Source organism: Atta colombica, unplaced genomic scaffold (assembly GCF_001594045.1).
Source record: "Atta colombica isolate Treedump-2 unplaced genomic scaffold, Acol1.0 scaffold125, whole genome shotgun sequence".
Taxonomy (NCBI): domain Eukaryota; kingdom Metazoa; phylum Arthropoda; class Insecta; order Hymenoptera; family Formicidae; genus Atta; species Atta colombica.
In genome coordinates, this window is record NW_017259212.1 from 596,953 (window position 1) to 617,314 (window position 20,362).

A 20,362-nucleotide genomic window follows, 5' to 3' on the forward strand; every position below is an offset into this window, starting at 1 on the left:
ACTTCTGCATTATTTATTGTCAGAATAAAAAATTATAGTAAAAAAACATCGGTTTTTGAACAATAATTTTATATGAATAGAAAATATTTATATCATAAAAGTAGTTTAGTTATATCATAAAAAATGAAGGTTCTATTTTCTTCCGTTTAGAAGGAAGAGAATCTCAGATGTTTCTTTTATATACATACCGAGTGTCTCATTTTAACTGGGAGACTGAAATATAAAATGTACAAAAGATATGGAAAAATGTTTCATATAAAATATATACGGGTATACATGTAGATTAGTTTATTATATTATTTTATGATATAATTTTAAAAAACAATATTTATTTTATTTATAGCATAAAAATTAAATGTACAAAAAGGAAGACAGAAGATATAAGCTCAGAAAAAGAAGAACAACCATGTTACATATCAGAATTTGTGAAATCCTTAGAATCAGGAGAAGAATCTGAAGGTATAAAGAATTGAAAAATTTCTAATTACACAAGTGAATAAAAATTAAATGATTTTTTTTTAAATTATTATTTATGTTTGTATGTTATGATTTATATTCCAGTATTTTATGATTTCAGAAGAAGACTTAGACAATATCAATGAAAAAGAGGAAGAGCAAGAAGAAGAAGAAAAAGAAGACGAAGAAGAAGAAGAAGAAGAAGAAGAAGAAGAAGAAGAAGAAGAAGAAGAAGATGATGATGATGATGATAATGAAGACGAAGAAGATAATGATGATAAGCCGAAAAAGAAAAAGAAAAATAGAGTTGCTAGCTTCATCATAGATGAAGCTGAAGTAGATGATGATGTGGAAGATGACGATGAATGGGAGGAAGGTGCGCATGAAATTGGTATCGTGGGAAATGAAGTGGACGAATTAGGGCCGACTGCGCGTGAGATTGAGAGACGACGTAGAGATACAAATCTTTGGAAGTAAATATTTAGAATTTGAGAGATTTGAAGATAATTTCATATATATCATGTTTGTTTTAATAAAAATTTTTTATCCTTTGAACATATTTTTTAGTACACAAGAAGAGGAAATTGAGGAGTATCTTCGGAAAAGATATAGCAACAAATCGATAGCCGTTCATCGTTTTGGCGACGGCAGCAAAGAAATGAGCGAGGAAATCATCCAACAAACTTTATTACCAGGCGTGAAAGATCCAAATTTATGGATGGTAAAATGTCGAATAGGAGAAGAAAAAGCCACAGTGCTGTTATTGATGCGCAAGTTCATCGCGCATCAGAATTCAAGTGAGTTAATATAAATTTGACATATTATCTTACCGAATATACCTTACTACCTCTAAATATCCTTTTGCTCTTTAAAAAATTTAGATGAACCTTTTCAAATAAAATCTGTTGTGGCACCGGAAGGAGTTAAGGGATATATATACATAGAGGCTTATAAGCAATCGCATATAAAAGCTGTTATTGAAAATGTTGGAAGTCTCAGAATGGGTACATGGAAACAACAAATGGTGCCAATTAAAGAGATGACAGAAGTGCTGCGAGTAGTTAAAGAACAAACCCGTTTAAAACCTAAACAATGGGTCCGTGTGAAACGAGGCATTTACAAAGATGATTTAGCTCAGATTGATTATATCGATTTAGCACAAAATCAAGTTCATTTAAAATTGCTTCCGAGAATCGATTATTCTAGATTTCGTGGCGCGTTGAGAACAGTACAGAATGAATCCGATATATTGAAACGTAAGAAGAACAAGCAACCAGCAAAACCATTTAATCCTGAAGCAGTTCGTGCTATTGGAGGAGAAGTTACTAAAAACGGAGATTTCCATATTTTTGAAGGAAATAGATATAGTCATAAAGGGTTTGTTTTATTTTATAATATTATTACATGTCATTATTTATACATATATTTAGGTATATACACATAATTTTAATCAATTAAAATGATTTCTTATTTTGTATAGGTTTCTTTACAAAAATTTTTCCATAAATAACATTATGGCGGAGGGTGTTAAACCAACACTTTCCGAATTAGAAAAATTTGAAGAAGCGCCGCAAGATGTTGAAATAGATTCCATTGATACACCAAAAAGTGGAACATTTGAAAAAAAAAATCAGTTTCATTCCTTCAGTAATGGAGATAATGTAATAGTATGCGAGGGTGAACTTATAAATCTACAGGGAAAAATCATTTCCATAGATGGGAACACAATTATGATTATGCCTAAACATGAAGAACTTAACGAAGCTTTGGAATTACAAGCTTCAGAATTACGAAAATATTTTGCACAAGGCGACCACGTGAAGGTAAATTTAGCGCATTAAAAAATTATACTCTTTCTCACAACATTGTAATCTCATTTTAATTAATCTGCAGATTACGGCAGGACGATATGAAGGCGACACAGGTTTAATTGTTAGAGTAGAACAAAACAGAGTAGTTTTATTCTCCGATTTGACAATGCACGAACTCGAGGTTTTATCGAGGGATCTACAATTGTGTTCTGACACGGCAACTGGTGTTGACAGCTTAGGTCAATTCCAATGGGGTGATTTGGTGCAACTAGATGCACAAACAGTTGGTGTTATTGTTCGATTGGAACGTGAGAATTTCCATGTCTTGTCTATACATGGGAAAGTAATCGAAGTAAGACCGCAAGTTGTTACGAAACGTCGCGAAAGCAGAAATACAATCGCATTGGACTCTCAACAGAACACTATACAAAAAAAGGATATTGTTAAAGTAGTTGACGGACCGCATGCCGGTCGAGAAGGTGAAATTAAACACCTTTATAGAAATTTTGCTTTTTTGCATTCAAGAATATTTATCGACAACGGTGGAATATTTGTATGCAAAACCAGACATTTACAACTATCCGGTGGAAATAAAACAACTCCTATCTCTATACCACCATTGTTAGGATTTATGTCACCTAAAATTACCTCTCCGATGCATCCCAGCGGGTAGAATCTTTTTCATTCTCATTTCTATGCTCACTTTATTAATACATTTTTTCGAAGTTTATTTATATGTAAATTATTGCTCAATCTTACAGAGGTAGTTTTGGACAAAATAACGGAAGTGGACGAGGTAAAGGTCGTAGCGTTGATGGTATAAGACGTGATCGAGAATTAATAGGAATCACCGTCAAAATAATAGGTGGACCTTATAAAGGAAACGTGGGTATTGTAAAAGATGCGACGCAGACAACAGCACGAGTGGAACTGCATTCGACGTGCCATACCATCTCGGTTGATCGTTCTCATATAGCAACCGTTGGTGTTCAAATAAGAGATAGTGGCTTCAGCAACTACAACAAAACGATTTATGGACTCGGTGGACAGACGCCGACGTATTCGAAGGACACATCAAAAACACCTACGCATGGTTTCCAGACGCCTATGTACGAACGTGAGTATATTTATGCACATGTACTTCTATTACGTGGGATTCTTTTATGTGGAAAATGTAATCTTTTTTAATTCGAATCTTATCAGATGGTTCTCGTACTCCACATTACGCCGGTTCGATGACACCATCTCACGATGGCTCACGAACACCAGGTCAATCCGGAGCCTGGGATCCGACAGTTACTAATACACCTGCTAGGACGCATGATTTTGATGAATATAACATGGAGGAGAGTAGCTCACCTGGTTATCCTTCTGAATATGTTCCTGCTGAAGGGCCGTTTATTCCACAGATTCCGGGCATTATGTACGGCTCGGAACAAACCTACGGTTCATGTCATTCGAGTCCTATAGAAAGTTCTACTGTGAACTCAGATCATGAAAGCTACAGTGCTTCTTCGTCAATGAATATTGGATACATCAACAATTCATTTTCGACGCCTTCTCCAGGAGATTACACACCTAGTAAGTAATATATGGAATCTGAAGTAGAGATGAAGATTTATACATACAATACATATTTTTATTATTGGATCTCCATATCGTAATAGTTTTTTAACTTAATTTTGCAATATGATTGCCCTATAATTTTTTATTTACAAATTATAAATAAAGGTGATTTCAACACTATCTATTTTAATCTACTTAATTATATTTTTTAATATAATTAAATAATAGAGACAATTGAATTAATTAATGAAATTAAATATGTGTAAATTTCAGAAACAGAAACCACTGCATCATCTCATACTTTATATTCACGACCTTTAATTTTTCAAATCACTCTTATATTAAATTTTTTAAATTAAGATATACATATAAAATGAGAATTATGATTGAATTTAAATATACCGGATGAATCAATTCTATATAAATCAAATGCTTTTATTAGGTGTACAACTTTGCTTCCGCCGTTTTCCTATAGATGGCTTTAGCGGTAAGTGATGGAAATAGATCATAGACGTCATACAATAAACTTGGGCATCTGTCAACATAACTCCATAGAAACATTAGTCGATTTTGTCTGCATCATAAAGTTATTCTCGATTGAAAATGTCAGTTTACGAGCCAAATTCTCGTCATTTGCGAGAGATTTTAATTTTTTGCTTCAATATGAAGAAATCTGCGGCTGAGGCTCATCGAATTCTCTCAAATACTTATGTGAGGTGAGGCCGCTATTAGTGAAAGAACGTGTCGTGAGTGATTTCAACGCTTCAAGAACGGTGATTTTGACATCCAAGGTCATGCTCTGTATTTGGTGGGACCAGCTCGGCATAGTGTGTTATGAACTGTTAAAACCGATTGAAACAATCACAGGCGATCGGTATCGAACGCAATTGATGCGTTTGAGCCGAGCATTGAAAGATAAACAGTCGCAATACACGATAAAGTGATTTGCAGCATAACAATGCTCGACCCCATGTTGCGAAAGTGGTCAAGACATACTTGGAAATGTTGAAATGAGAAGTCCTACCCCACCCGCCGTATTCTCCAGACGTTGCTCCCTCTATCACTCCCACTATCACTTCGATCAATGGCGCACGGCCTGGCTGACCAGCACTTCCGGTCTTATGAAGAAGTGAAAAATTGGATCGATTCGTGGATAGCCTCAAAAGATGATCAGTTTTTTCGACGCGGGATTCGTACGCTACCCGAAAGATGGGAGAAAGTAGTGGCCAGCGATGGACAATACTTTGAATCATAAATGTATAACCAGTTTTTTACAATAAAGCCTCGAATTTCGGAAAAAAACGGCGGAAGCAAAGTTGTACCTAATATATGAAGCTATACATCATTTGTAGCAGAAATAAATTTTCAGCATCGTGACAAATTATTGATAAGGATTATTCGATAAGAAATTCCATATTTCAGTATTTATGCAGCATAATTTATCATTCTTGCAGGTAGTCCATATAGTCCACTAACACTTCACTTAGGAATGGATGCAGATGATGATTCAAATTGGCATACAACGGATATTGAAGTTCGTATTCGCGATACCCATGATGATCCTGCCCTCGTTGGACAACAAGGAGTCATCCGACAAGTTTCAGTAAGTGATTCTGTGTTTTAATTTTGGACTTAATAAAGATATTATTAGACATTAATAGATGTTATTGGATATCGGTAATTTATATACTCGTTTTTATGATTGATTTTAAAAAATAACATGTTTATTTGTGGCAGGGTGGCATGTGCACCGTTTATTTACCTACGGAAGATCGAGCAGTGAGCATAGTATGTGGACAATTAGAATTTGTAGTACCATCACGTGGCGATCGAGTTAAAGTGATTCTTGGTGAAGACCGTGAAGCCGTCGGTACTTTACTTTCGATCGACAATCAAGAGGGAGTGGTAAAGCTCACTACGGACGAAATAAAATTCTTCCAATTTCGGTTTTTGGGTAAAATGGAAGACATAAAAGGATAGAATGATGCGATACCGTTATTGATAGCATGCTCGTTTAATGCGACTTATGTATTATATATATAACACAATAATAAATGACATTTGTATATTATAAACATATATATCTGATAATTATATATCTGATATTCTTGAAGCTTCTATGGGTGCTTTCTATATAAAGATTGTTTCGCGGGTTTCCTCCATGTCCAAATTCATTCTTGGAACGCCAAGCTTGATATTATCGAGAAGCTGCTCCTCGCCTTGATGAAGTGATAGACTGCAAGGTTCACGAAATGTTGCAAGAATAAATTTGGACACGGAGGAAACCCGCGAAACGCATAATCTTCACATTATATTATATGTCTGTTTTTTCTCATGTTCTACATTATAATTTGTAGAGAATTCGAAGTAATAGGAAAGAGAATGCATCATTTTGATTTTTGAATATTGCTGTCATGATTACAACTTGATTATCAAACGCTACTTATATACAATAATATTTATTTAATAATGAAATGTTTATTAGAATTGAATTCTTGTTAAAATTTACATCAAATATAATCGCGTTAACTATTTACAATAGATTAAAAATTTTTAATTTATTATCTATCTCGTATAATTCGTATGATAATCAAAACTATAATTTTTAAACATGTCAAAAATTGATACTGTTTTGAAAAACGATCATGTAATCAAGGATTCAAGCAAAAAATTAACTTCCTATACATATATACCTAGCAAACGAGAATGGATTGAAATGAATTGAAATGGATTCAGATTTTCAGAAATATTGATTCACGAATATTAAAGTGAATGCTTTTCAATCCTGAATGCATTTTTATTCATTTAGGAATTGGAGCATATCTCTATGCCTTTCAATCTAATATTAGCTTTTTCTGTGCACAATACACACATTGTGAATACTGTTCAATTCAAAATTTTGAATAGGAAATGCATTTTTCAATTCAATTGTATCTAATTGAATCTAATTGATTCCAATTGAATCCAATTAAATCCAAAAAAAAGTATGTGTTTCTCTATGCGTTTGCATTAAAATGGAATTATAAAGTTTTTTAAATGTTTTAATTAGATTTTCAATCCATTTTTACTAAATATAATTACGAGTAGTTAAGTATATTTCAAAGCCTTTGTAATTATTAACAATTATATATATAGAATACAAATATTTCAAACTTTTCCAATCATATGCTTTTAATTAATTAATTTAAGGTTTAATTTAGCAAAAATGAGTTAGAGATCCTTCACCATCCCTATTAAAGCAGAAAGAAACTTGAGAGAGGACATGACAGATCAAAACCTGTAACCGCAAAATACTGCCGCGCAGTATTGCCCTCTGACAGAGTGGATGTAAATTATATAGCAACATCCACTTTTCTTAGGGTACATCGTCCACTTTTGCTGACGCCTAACCATTTGCAAGCTACTAATGATTATTGTATTGTATTTTATTTTATATTATGTCTACTATAGTCTATTATATCATATTTTATGTCTATTACTATGTTACATGTAGTCTTTCTTATAAAGCTTTTCAATAAACTAAATTAAACTAATTAAACTAAACATGATTTTTTTTTCTTCTATCTCTTTCTCTAATCCGTATTTCAGCTACTCAACATTTAAATGTTGAGTTCTGAAAGAGAAAACGAATAAAGAAAGAAAAAGATAGAATAAAATAGAAGTTTAGATAACGTTATTTCGCGCATGCGCATTTCAATTTTGGCCAACATAAACTCAGGAGAGTTGCGCTACTGTATATACTGTGTTTTTGTTTCATGCAAAAGCGCGCCAATGAGCATAATTTCACTGAAATTGAAGGTGAAGGATGTCTTCTAAATTACCAATTCTCGCACTATTTATACAAAGTCTATTTTCTGTGGCTGAACTAATGTACACTAGTGCTTGTACTGACTCCCAGACTTATGTCCATATTCATAGTCAGACCTTGTACTTAAGGTTTCTTTAAATTTATCTTTAGATGCTCAGTAACTAATGAAATAATTCGTAGAGTATTGGAAGATAAATTTAAGGAAGGCCTTAAATATAAAACCTGACTATAAATACTGGCATTAGTGCAGCCAGTACAGTGAACTCATGCATTGAGTTCTGTTGCACTGGAACAAAAAACATCGTTGCTAACATCATTTTGGGAACAGAAAACGCTTTAGGAGCTCAATAAAAGGAATAAGGAACAGAGAACAGAATCAGAATTATAACTTATCAGAAATCATATATGGAATACGCAGTTTCTGATAGGTTGAAATTCTTATTCTCTGTTTTCTGTTCCCTGTTCCTTTCATTGTGCGGAGCCCCTTATTCTCTGTTCTTTTCATTATGCGGAGCTCCTTCATTTACTTTTTGGTCTAGTGCAACCAGTGCAGGAACAGAAAATAAAGAATCCTCAAAGTATCAATCATAAAATTTATCCCTAAGATAAAAAGTGAAAAGTGAAAATTTTTACCATTGAAATTAATGGAGAAATTTTTCACTTTTCACTTTTCATCTTAGGGATAAAGTTTCATGATTGATACCCATGTCATGAATGAAACGGAATGCATTTAAACTGTACCATTTCCGAGGATACGCAGTAGGAGAATGAATTTGAGGCCAAAATTTGATTGGTTATTCCAATATGTCAGTGCTATTATCATATATGTAATACTAGGAGTATTATACGCACGAAAGTGCATAGAGGCCAAAATTTAATTGGTTGGTCCAGTATTACTATTGGTCGCAATGGTACACCTTGTTTATGATCAAAATCGTTACAAATGCTTTGAAGCATTTGATGGATCAATTAAAAGAATTTTACAAACTGACCAGTTAAAAAACGCTTTAAAGTGTTTGCAGCATCGCATTGACTATATCCCCCTTGTATTCTTACATCATGAAAATACCCTTATATTTCTATTATATCATGGCTGCATTCAGAAACATCATCCGAGTGTCTCCATGTATCTTATTTTTGTTTAACGATTGTATTCAACGAACTTAATGGATAATTCAAGAATTGGAAAGAGATAAGAAACAAGTTGAATTTCAGTTAACCGAATTATGGAATTGAGCATGAGTGAGCGTTCACTGCTATTGAAGTATTCTTTCAGATCTAAAATGCTGATTGGATGATCTAAAAGAATACATCAATAATAGCGCTCATTCAACTGTTGAGTTCGCTGAACGCAACCATTGGATGAACAACAAAGATAAAATAATATGTAGGGCACTCGAATGATATTTCTGAACGCAGCCCATGCATGTTATTCCTTCCATTATGATTTTTCCATAATTTCAATTCTTGTTCGACTTCGACGCCATGATAGATTAGTTGTCGTCAAGTTGTAGTGTTTGACTTTTCTTTAGACGTGTTAATTATATTAATTTTCCCATTTGTCGGAACAGTTATTATTCTCATTAATTCGTAATACTCTTATACGTTCTCTGCGTTTACAGTCTCAATATCCAGCACGCGTGAATAATTCCGATATGTCGGATTCAGAAGGTAATTCCATCAACAGGGGCTAAGATCGACCAATGTAGAATGTATATAACGAGACTTATTGTAGGTGCCAGCGATGCCGGAAGCATCGGAGGAAGATCTCGGAGCGTTTCTCGTAGTAGAAGTCTTTCACGAAGCTCGGGATCGAGGAGTCGGTCCATATCTCGATCACGTTCACGCTCACCATCTGGGTGAGTACAAACTGCAAAGCACAAGATACAGCTCGAATTGTATACTTCATATGTAACAGATGTAGATCTGGAATCTATTGACACATTTACTCAGAACTCTTTCTTTACTCATAGCATAAATTAATTTTTGTTAGAAATCTAAGAAAATGTTAATTGTTTTTAATTTAGCGAGAATAGTAGTGGACAAACGATGAGAAATAATATCCATTAGACAATATAATTAAACTAATAGGACTCCTTATGCGTAAATTAATGACTGTTATGCATCAGAGAGCAATAATAAATTTGAAGCCAACATATGTTTGAACATGTTTCGATTTATTTTGAACTATCTTCACAAATATTTGTTAAAAGATTAAATATATGAAACATTAAATTGATTTCAAATTTATTATTGTGTTTCAGTTATTGCACTGATTTTCACAATTTTATGCAGCAAATCTTTGCTGGAAATCTCCTATTTCATAGATTCGTGCAAAAATGAATAGTGAGCAAAGTTTTTGGCTAGTCCACTTGATTAGCCAAATGGAATCATTTTTTGAATGGTCTATTCAATGCTCCTTCATTCATAGTAGCATAGTAGGAATAATCGGTGAAGCTTTGCTCTATGAAAAGGTAAGGCTTCAGCAAAGAAAGAATGCTTTGTTTTTGGTGGAGTTGAAGATCTTCACCAAAGCTTTATTTAATTTTAAACAAGAAATCAAAGTAACATTGATGCAATTAAGCCTTAGAGAATTAAAATTTGCATCCTAGTTTATTTTATAAGGTGTTGTCACTTAAATGTCTGCTTATCTATATATCCAATTGATGAAGTCTCTTGCAGGTTGTATTTCGTTTTTAAATCGTCATCTTTTATTGGGGGCGATGCTCTTGAAGTTTCTTTTTGAAACTTTCGAAATTTAATGAAGAAGATGCTCTTATATTTATTTGTATGATTTACCAATTAATTTTTTGTCTTGAGATATGATTTTGCACATTGGATGATGCTAATTACAATATATACAGTTAATTCGCTAAAAAAGAAATATATATTAAAATTTGGTCTAATAGAGAATAAAAAATAGAGAAAATTGAACGTTAACAAATTTACTGTAATTGTTTATGATTCAAGGAGTTCGTGTCAATTGATCTATGCGTTCTGGAATTCTTTCAGAAACTTTACTCAAGTGCACATATATATCATGCTATTCTTATTTAACTCTTAAATAGGTATACAAAATCACACAGTGATTGTTACAAAGTTGCCCTGAAACTTTCTCCTGAGAAGATTGAATACCAGATTGTTCGATTTATCTTTTTACTCATAATACTGTGGCCCATTTTAAACAAATTGGAAATTGATTCATAGGAAAGAAAACAAAGAAGAAAAACAGGCTCTAACTTCATGCGCATATTAAGGATTAACATTTGGTTTGGAATAAGAAGAAAAATTGTAGTAAAAAAGAATGGGTTTTTTTGTAACAATTTCATGTGAGTAAAAGAAAATTCAGGTTTGTACTTTCACAAATAAAAATAAGATATTTTCTTGTGTTTAAAAGGAAGAGAATCTTAGATATTCTAGATATATATGTGTGTGTGTGTATATATATATATATATATATATATATATATATATATATATACACACACATGTGTGTATGCGTGTGCGTGCGTGCGTGCGTGCGTGGTGTGTGTGTGTGTGTGTGTGTATGGATTAATTTATTTTATAAATATTTATTTTACTTACAGCTCAGAAGATGGAGATGCGAAGATAGATGAAGCAGAAGAAGTCAGATCCGGAGATGAAGAAATTGTGGAAATGGAAGAAGAACCTGAAGGTATAATAAATCAGACAATTTCTAACATACAAATAAAACTTAAGTGTTTTTTTAAAACAATTTTTACGAATAGTTTTATAATTTTTTTATATATCTTATGTTTTATTATATGGTTTTATTATATGGTTTGTTATAGGAGAAGACTTGGATAGCAGTGAATACGATGAGGAAGAGGAAGAAGAAGATGATGATAGGCCGAGAAAGAAAAAAAAGAAAGACAGATTCGGTGGCTTCATCATAGATGAAGCTGAAGTAGATGATGAAGTAGAAGATGATGATGAATGGGAAGAAGGCGCTCAAGAAATTGGTATCGTGGGAAATGAGGTGGACGAATTAGGACCGACTGCGCGTGAGATTGAAGGTCGACGTAGAGGTACAAATCTTTGGGAGTAAGTATTCAAAATTTAAAAATGATTTTATATATTTTATGTTTGTTTTAACAAAAATCCTTAATGAATATATTTTCTAGTTCGCAGAAAGAAGACGAAATTGAGGAATATCTCCGGAAGAAATATGCCGATGAATCAATTGCCGCTCGTCGTTTTGGCGACGGTGGCGAAGAAATGAGTGATGAAATCACTCAGCAAACTTTATTGCCAGGCGTGAAAGATCCAAATTTGTGGATGGTAAAATGTCGTATAGGAGAAGAAAAAGCTACAGTACTATTACTGATGCGGAAGTTTATTACATATCAATTTTCGAGTAAGAAATATAAATTTGAAAGATTATATAATTTTGATTATATTACCTGTTATATCTTATCGCTGTTTTCAAATATCTCTTTATCTTTTAAAAATTGTAGATGAACCTCTTCAAATAAAATCTGTTGTGGCACCGGAAGGAGTTAAGGGATACATATATATAGAAGCATACAAGCAGCCGCATGTAAAAGCTGCTATTGAAAATGTCGGAAATCTCAGAATGGGTATATGGAAGCAACAAATGGTGCCTATTAAAGAGATGACGGATGTATTACGAGTAGTTAAAGAACAGACGGGATTAAAAGCCAAACAATGGGTTCGTTTAAAACGAGGCATTTATAAAGATGATATAGCTCAGGTTGATTATGTGGACTTAGCACAAAATCAAGTTCATTTGAAATTACTTCCAAGAATCGATTATACTAGACCTCGTGGCGCGTTGAGAACAGCGCAGAGTGAATCCGAAGCATTAAAACGCAAGAAGAAAAGACGACCACCAGCAAAACCATTTGATCCTGAAGCAATTCGTGCTATTGGTGGAGAGGTTACCAGCGACGGAGATTTCCTTATTTTTGAAGGAAACAGATATAGTCGTAAAGGGTTTGTTTTATTATATATTATTATTGTATATTATTACGATATTTTTACATATACATAATTTCATTTAAAATTCTTTCGTATTTGTGCAGTTTTCTTTATAAAAATTTTACCACAAGTGCTATTATCGCGGAGGGTGTTAAACCTACACTTTCCGAATTAGAAAGATTTGAAGAAGCGCCAGAAGGTGTTGAGATAGATTTAAGTGGTACGCCAGGAACTGGAACTTCTGGGAAAGAAGATCAATCTGTAGCTCACTCTTTTAGTAATGGAGACAATGTAGAAGTGTGCGAAGGTGAACTTGTAAATCTACAGGGAAAAATTGTTTCCATTGATGGGAACATGATTATGGTTATGCCGAAACATGAAGAACTTAAAGAAGCTTTGGAATTCCAAGCTTCAGAATTACGAAAATATTTTACGCAAGGCGATCACGTAAAGGTAAATTTAGCGCATTATAGAAAACTATATTTTACATGCTAGAAAAATTATATTTTTTCGTACATTACTATTTTAATTAATCTCTAGGTTGTAGCAGGACGATATGAAGGCGATACAGGTTTAATTGTTAGAGTAGAACAAAATAGAGTAGTTTTATTCTCCGATTTGTCTATGCACGAACTCGAGGTTCTTCCGAGGGATCTGCAATTATGTTCTGATATGGCAACTGGTGTCGACAGCTTAGGTCAATTTCAATGGGGTGATTTGGTGCAGCTAGATGCACAGACAGTTGGTGTTATCGTTCGGTTGGAACGTGAGAATTTCCATGTCTTGTCTATGCATGGGAAAGTAGTTGAAGCAAGACCACAAGGTCTTACGAAACGCCGCGAAAATAGAAATGCGGTTGCCTTGGACTCTCAACAGAATACGATACAAAAGAAAGATATTGTTAAAGTAGTTGATGGACCGCATGCTGGTCGAGGCGGTGAAATTAAGCATCTTTATAGAAGTTTTGCCTTTTTGCACTCGAGAATGTTTGTCGACAACGGTGGAATATTCGTATGCAAGACCAGACATTTACAGTTGTCCGGTGGAAATAAAACAACTTCTATTAACTCTATGTCACCAGTGGCAGGATTTATGTCACCTAGAATTGCTTCTCCGATGCATCCTAGTGGGTATGGTTTTTTCTTCTCATTCTATTCTTAAAAATTGTGTTCAGTAGATTCAATTGTTGTGAAGCAAATCCAAATGCTCGCTGCTATTGGTGTATTCTTTTAAATCATCCGATACCAGTGAATGGATTACAGATTCATTCCGTAACGATTGAGTATTGAACGCGACCATTAACAGTTTTTCAAAGTTTACTTATGTATTTTCAATCTTACAGAGGTGGTTTTGGACGAGGCGGCGGAGGTGGACGAGGAAGAGGTCGTGGTGGCAGTAGCGGTGCAAGACGCGACCGAGAATTAATAGGAACCACTATCAAAATAACAGGTGGACCATACAAAGGAAACGTGGGTATTGTAAAAGATGCGACAGAAACAACAGCACGCGTGGAATTGCACTCGACTTGCCAGACGATCTCTGTCGATCGTTCTCATATAGCAAATGTCGGCGTCCCATCAAAGGATGGTGGCTTCAGCAGCTATAATAGAACTCCAGCTTACGGAGCTGGTGGACAAACGCCGATGTACGCACGAGATGGATCAAAAACACCTATGCACGGTTCTCAAACTCCGATGTACGAAAGTGAGTATATCTTTTCATATATATTTCTTTTATGTGGAATGAATCTTTTATATGGAAACCATAATCTCTTTAATTCTAATGTTATAGATGGTTCTCGTACTCCACATTATGGTTCAATGACGCCATCTCACGATGGTTCGCGAACACCAGGTCAATCTGGAGCTTGGGATCCAACAGTTACTAACACACCCGCCAGGACGAACGATTTCGATGGATATAGTATGGAAGAGGGTGGCTCACCTGGTTATGGACCCGGATATCCTCCTACTGGAGGACCATTTACTCCACAAACTCCGGGCACTATGTACGGCTCAGAACAAAGCTTCAGCTCATATCAGCCAAGTCCTAGTCCTGCGGGCAGTGCTACCGCAAGCCCGAGTCCTGCAGGCTATGTTGCTACTCCATCCCCAAGTGGTACCGGATACACCACTAGTCCACATGGTGCGTTTGCGACACCTTCTCCATTAGGTTATAGTCCTATGACACCTGGTAAGTAATATATGGAATCTTATGTAAATAGAGATAGAACTGGTTTATAATCTTTATTGTAGGATCTCAATATTACAATAATTTAATGCTATAGTATAATTGCATTTTAATTTTTTTTCCGCGTTATTTACAAATCTTAATTTTAAATAAAGTTCTATGATTATATATTATTTATATATTTATCTTAATCTACTCAATTAGATTTTTTATATAATTGTATTATATAATTGTATTAAAATGCAGAAACAAATTTTGAATAAGTGAAATGTGAATTCTCGAAACTTCATTTACACTTGTACAATCTTTAATTTTTCAAATCAAACTTTAAATGAAAATAACGTGGGGCAACAGTTAGAATTAACTAAGAAATTTTTGATGTAACAAATTATATTATGAACGATATGAGATTCATGCTCAATATAAATATATAGCGTAATTTGTAATTCTTATAGGTATACCAGGTAGTCCATACAATCCACAAACGCCTGGTTCAGGAATAGATGCAGGTGTCGGTTCTGGTATCATAGGTAGTTCAGAATGGCATACGACAGATATCGAAGTTCGCATTCGCGATTCTCATGATGATCCTGCGCTCGCTGGACAGCAAGCAGTTATTCGAGGAATTTCGGTAAGTAATTTTGTCAAGTCTGGACATAAAGATATTATTGTGATATCGATAGTTTATATGCATGTTTATATGATTACATTGATTTTTCAAGAGTAACACGTTTATTTGTGGCAGGGTGGTATGTGCACTGTTTATCTACCTACCGAGGATCGAGTAGTGAACTTAGTGTGTGAACAATTAGAGCCTGTGGTACCATCACGTGGCGATCGAGTCAAAGTGATTCTAGGTGAAGATCGTGAAGCCGTCGGCACTTTACTTTCGATTGACAATCAAGAGGGAGTGGTAAAACTCAACACGGACGAGATAAAATTTTTGCAATTGCGGTTTTTGTGTAAAATGAAAGACATAAAACAAGGATAAAATGATGCAATAGCATGCTCCTCTAATGCGCCTTAGATGTATTTAATACATATTTAATACAGTAATTATAAATGACAAAGCACGAGACTGCTATGCTAGAGATCTCGAATTCGATCCCAGGCAGATTGAAGGATTTTCACGCGCTCGTAGCTTCTCTTTGGTGATCTGGCAAATCACCAAGATTATCTATTGCCAAGAGAACATCTTAAAAACCGTTCAAAACCGGCATTAAATTGTAGGTCCCATATGTCTCTGTGTACCTGCGCATCATAAGCATACATATGAGAGGTAGACCTGGTCCCGATTTGGGGTGTTGCGCCACTGGATTGGAATTATAAATGACAATTGTATATTATACACATATACACTTTATATATCTATTTTCTCTCTTGTTCTATATTATAATTTATAGGGAATTGACTACAGTAGAAAAGGAAAAGCATTCTTTAATATTTGATTGTTGCTGACATGATTACGACTATTTTTATCAAACTGATAATCAAATTATAATTATTTCATAATACATGAATTAATGCTATGTATAATACATATGAATTAATATTATATATCATGTATTGTTATGAAATTATTTATCTGCGTGATTAGTAAATATATATGTAATCATTATGTGTATACATTATCTTGTGTAACATTTTTTTTATTCTCCCATATTTTGGCATATTCCATTTATATCCTTAGATTTTTCTAAAATTTTTTATAATATAATATTTTTTTAAATAAAAATAATCTAGATACATATGCATTTACCTTTTTTAATTATAAATTTTCGTTTATGAAGTAAGGAATCATGTCTGAAGTTATTGCTTTATTAACACGAAGTAACATGCGTCTAGAAATAAAATAGTTGTGATATAATAATGGGCGCAAGTCGTTATAGATTTGTCAGGAATATTCAAGAAACCCGTGAAAATAAACCACGCGGTTGAATTTGGAATTTTTGTTTCGGAGTATGAACAAATGTTCCTTATGGTTTCTCTTGATATTTATAGGCTACATTTGTGAAAGGTTTGTTGTATTTAATAAAGATATATACGTATCATTTAACAATGAAATGTCTAAATTTATTTTTTGTGCAACTGATACTTCAAGAAATAATCTTTTGGTAAAATTTATATAATCGCGTTACTATTTACGGATTGAAGTTTTTAATGCATTTTTATTATTTATCTTATACAATTTGTGACAGAATAATCGAGGTTAAATCTTTTAAACATGGTCAAAAAACCGGTACCGTTTTATTTGAAAGAAACGATTATAGAAAGCAATGCTGGACAAACGAGGAATTTACTATTCTTAGTAGCCGGAGAATGTTTCAAGATATTCTACCTAATGTAAGACTCAAGAAGGCAGATTTTCTAAGAACTTTGTCGATTCAAACTATGTTATAAAAATTGAAACAGTATCTTATTATTTTTAAAAGTAATAAAAAATTTAAGAATTTGATTAAAAATTCCTAGAGAATGCATTTTTTTGTTCTTTGAAATTTATAAATAAATTTGTAATAAAAAAGATCTATATATTTTTTGGGATTTCAATGAAAATGTCTAAATTGTCTAAAAGATTCGAGTCTTTTACAATGAAAAGTGAGTGTCTTGCTTAGCAAAGAAAAGCATGAATCTTTTTAAGGTTCTATTTCAAGCACTAATATAACATATCATTTTATCCTTCTTTAATATTCGGTGAATAACAAAAATAAGATGATACATCATGCGCATCGTGCATGAAATGGAATGTACTCAAGATTTTCCTTTCCGCCAGGTGAATGTCATCGATCCTCAGAATGATCAGTACATAGCGCACCTTATGGACTATTTTCACATATGCCTCGAAAGCGTACGGAGGCTGTCCGTTGGCAAAACGAAGCATTTGATGCTGAAAGCTCTGGCAGATACTCTGGGCGGTTATTTGCGAGTCTACATCCTCCCCATCACAAGATACTCATATTACGCGGGTAACATCAAGTATCGTAACGCGAAGATGCTGTTCGATCTTTACGACGAGCTGAAGATATTTCTTCAGACCAATGGCGCTGGTTGGTCAAATCCTAACAAGGATTTTACGAATGTCAGGATCCCTTCTATTGTAATTACACCGCCAAAAACGTCGGTCGCTTGTAACGGGCTTATCACGTATTCGTCGTGTAAGTGTGACTGTTAATCTTTTGCAATCCAAACAAATAAAAAAAGAATAGATATTAAATGTATTACTTTAATACCTAATTTTGTAAGCAATAAGCATGACATTTTATAAAAGCGGAAAACATAGTCATGAATTTCTGTTGATTGAGAAAATATCTACCTGTAAATCTAATTGCAAATTGAAAACTGCATATCAAACTCATCTTGATTTAAATCTAATGTTGAAAAAATCAGTCTAATAATTTGTTGTTTTTTCGAATAAATGAGAATAGCTTTTGGATATGACGACAGTAATTATCGAAGCTTCACGTTCAGAAAAAAGAAAAGGTCTATAATGAAGCAAGGACATTCGAGACATGCAGTCGATGGTGAGAACGAAGGAATGAGTTTAACTTTAAACGATACTTGTGTACTATTTTAATATTCCATGTGACTGACATACGAATAAAAGCTAAAAGTAGTGCCATCGCTATCCAAGGAATATTAAAAAAAAAAAAGAAATTATTTTTGTATACAAATTTATAATTTACATAAATAAAATAAAATTAATACAATTACCTATTCTATAAAAAGAGAGTAAAGATGAGATTGAAACAATTACTGATATGAAATTTGCAAACATTTCTCTACGACAGCTGAGCAATTCTATATCACAATTTATTTTTAATTTTAAATGCCACAGATTAATATCAGTTATTATTCAATTTTTATTTTACTTTACAAGGCTACGGCAACGAGGCTACGACAAGCGAAGTTATAATACCCCTTCCGTTTCTCGATAATGAAGCAGAGCCTAACAGGTAGTTATCGAATAGTAATTTTTTGAATGCCTTGGCGATCAAACAGCCTCAACACATTATTTTCTGTCTAGCATCGCGTTGCCCTTCAAAACCGACAGCCTACAATCATTGTACTCGGAAAAATCAGCTTTCGCCCTCGTCAAGTACTACATCGCCAGCGTAAAATGCATCACTTCGCGATCGAGTATGAAAACGCGATTGCGAGCATTCAACAAGGACTTTTATGCCTGGTTGGAACAATCTGTACGTTGTGAGCAAGTCATTGATGAAATAATGATATTATATATGTAATATAAATTATATAAAATATTTGGGAAAAAATCTTAAAGTTTATATATTTAAAAAATCATGTTTTATTCCTCTTTTCTATTTTTCTATTTTATAACTGTCGATGCGGTTGCTTGAGATTAATTTTAATTTAATTTTGAAACGACTAAAAACAACATTTTTCGCATTTCAGGTACGTCAACACTTAGACGACGAGAAGTGGTATCCAGCATTCGGTGGTGTCCTTCGAATACTGGCTACTTTGCGAGAAATGGGTAATATTTTATGACGGTCTTTCGTTGCCTGCGATTCGCCGTGTTTGAAAATTAACGAGATCATATGTTATTCCGTTTAAGCGTTCATATAGCTAAGAAACTGCAGTCCTCTGCAACATTTCTCTGAAATCTCTCTGCGTGTTCGCGCAAATTCATGTGCGATTTCATCGTGCACTTTCAAGGGGAGTAAAATATAAACGCATGTCCATTAACCCTTTGATGCATTTCGAAGATCAAAATGACTGTGTATTTTGCTACATATAATTTTCTTATCACCATAGGTTCTCGAAATGTTTTGCTTTATTTTACAGTTATGAAATATTAATAAACAGTCTTCTAGATTGTATTTGAAATAGAGAGAATGTTAATTAATTAATGAAATGATCGATTTAAAAAGTTATAATTTTTAATATATTTGTACGCAATAACATATAATACATCGGTTTTTGAAAAAGCATATATAAATACGCGAGTTATTTCGTATTTTTTCTCACAAATGATTTTATAGTATATTTTTGTGACTTGATGTCTTATAATTAGATATTGGGGGCGATATTAAGAGAACAAGTGGTACTTATCAAGTTATGCCAGTAGATATGGAACATCAAATGGATGAGAGTGCGTCATCGTTTTACAAAGGAAAGGGAGAAAGTAGGTTATTTCTTTATGAGACAACACAATTTTTTTTTCTTCTCATCTGTATCATCTTAATAACACTACTTTCTAATTATTCAAAGCACAATTAAATTGTAAAATGATTAAATTGATACCGATTAAATTCAGAGAGTACAACGATTGGACCTACGCAGCTTGTGATTATAGCAATAGTATCCGTATTGGTGATATGGTTGTTGGTGGGTTTGAGCTTAGTGTGCTATAGATTTCTCACTAAACCTTCCGAAGGTTGTCAACCTTGTGAATCAAAGTCTACACCGTAAGTTTTTAGGTATTGCTTTCTTTTGCTTTTTTTTTCTGCTCACACCTGGCTTACTTCAAATTATTTATACTAAATATCTGGTATATTTTAAGTTATTGAAATTATTTAAATTGATTATTTAAATAATTATATATTTTTTA

The 20,362-nt window shown here is 33.5% G+C and overlaps 3 protein-coding genes across 3 annotated transcripts in view; all 3 read left to right on the forward strand.

Annotated features, from left to right (window-relative positions):
- Positions 1-5,946, forward strand: part of LOC108694832 (transcription elongation factor SPT5-like) — a 13,362-nt gene extending 7,416 nt beyond the window's left edge. The window contains 12 exon segments of the mRNA XM_018204510.1: positions 344-459; positions 578-834; positions 878-933; positions 1,027-1,253; positions 1,338-1,833; positions 1,937-2,279; positions 2,350-2,936; positions 3,029-3,223; positions 3,225-3,355; positions 3,471-3,852; positions 5,292-5,436; positions 5,571-5,946. Coding sequence (XP_018059999.1) covers positions 344-459; positions 578-834; positions 878-933; positions 1,027-1,253; positions 1,338-1,833; positions 1,937-2,279; positions 2,350-2,936; positions 3,029-3,223; positions 3,225-3,355; positions 3,471-3,852; positions 5,292-5,436; positions 5,571-5,813 — 3,178 coding nt within the window. The 3' untranslated portion in view covers positions 5,814-5,946.
- A 3,136-nt stretch (positions 5,947-9,082) lies between these two features.
- Positions 9,083-16,257, forward strand: LOC108694885 (transcription elongation factor SPT5). The gene is made up of 12 exons (XM_018204584.1): positions 9,083-9,312; positions 9,377-9,500; positions 11,229-11,317; positions 11,454-11,706; positions 11,787-12,019; positions 12,120-12,618; positions 12,708-13,056; positions 13,144-13,733; positions 13,946-14,307; positions 14,395-14,796; positions 15,249-15,424; positions 15,539-16,257. Exons 1-12 carry the CDS (start codon positions 9,297-9,299, stop codon positions 15,782-15,784), a joined length of 3,339 nt encoding a protein of 1,112 aa, XP_018060073.1. The 5' UTR covers positions 9,083-9,296; the 3' UTR covers positions 15,785-16,257.
- A 1,318-nt stretch (positions 16,258-17,575) lies between these two features.
- LOC108694765 overlaps positions 17,576-20,362 on the forward strand; it is a 4,003-nt gene continuing 1,216 nt past the window's right edge. Inside the window, exons 1-6 of the mRNA XM_018204423.1 lie at positions 17,576-17,945; positions 18,668-18,743; positions 18,815-18,986; positions 19,204-19,285; positions 19,826-19,936; positions 20,069-20,219. Of these exons, the coding sequence (XP_018059912.1) occupies positions 17,609-17,945; positions 18,668-18,743; positions 18,815-18,986; positions 19,204-19,285; positions 19,826-19,936; positions 20,069-20,219 (929 nt within the window). The 5' untranslated portion in view covers positions 17,576-17,608. The remainder of the gene's footprint in view (positions 17,946-18,667; positions 18,744-18,814; positions 18,987-19,203; positions 19,286-19,825; positions 19,937-20,068; positions 20,220-20,362) is intronic.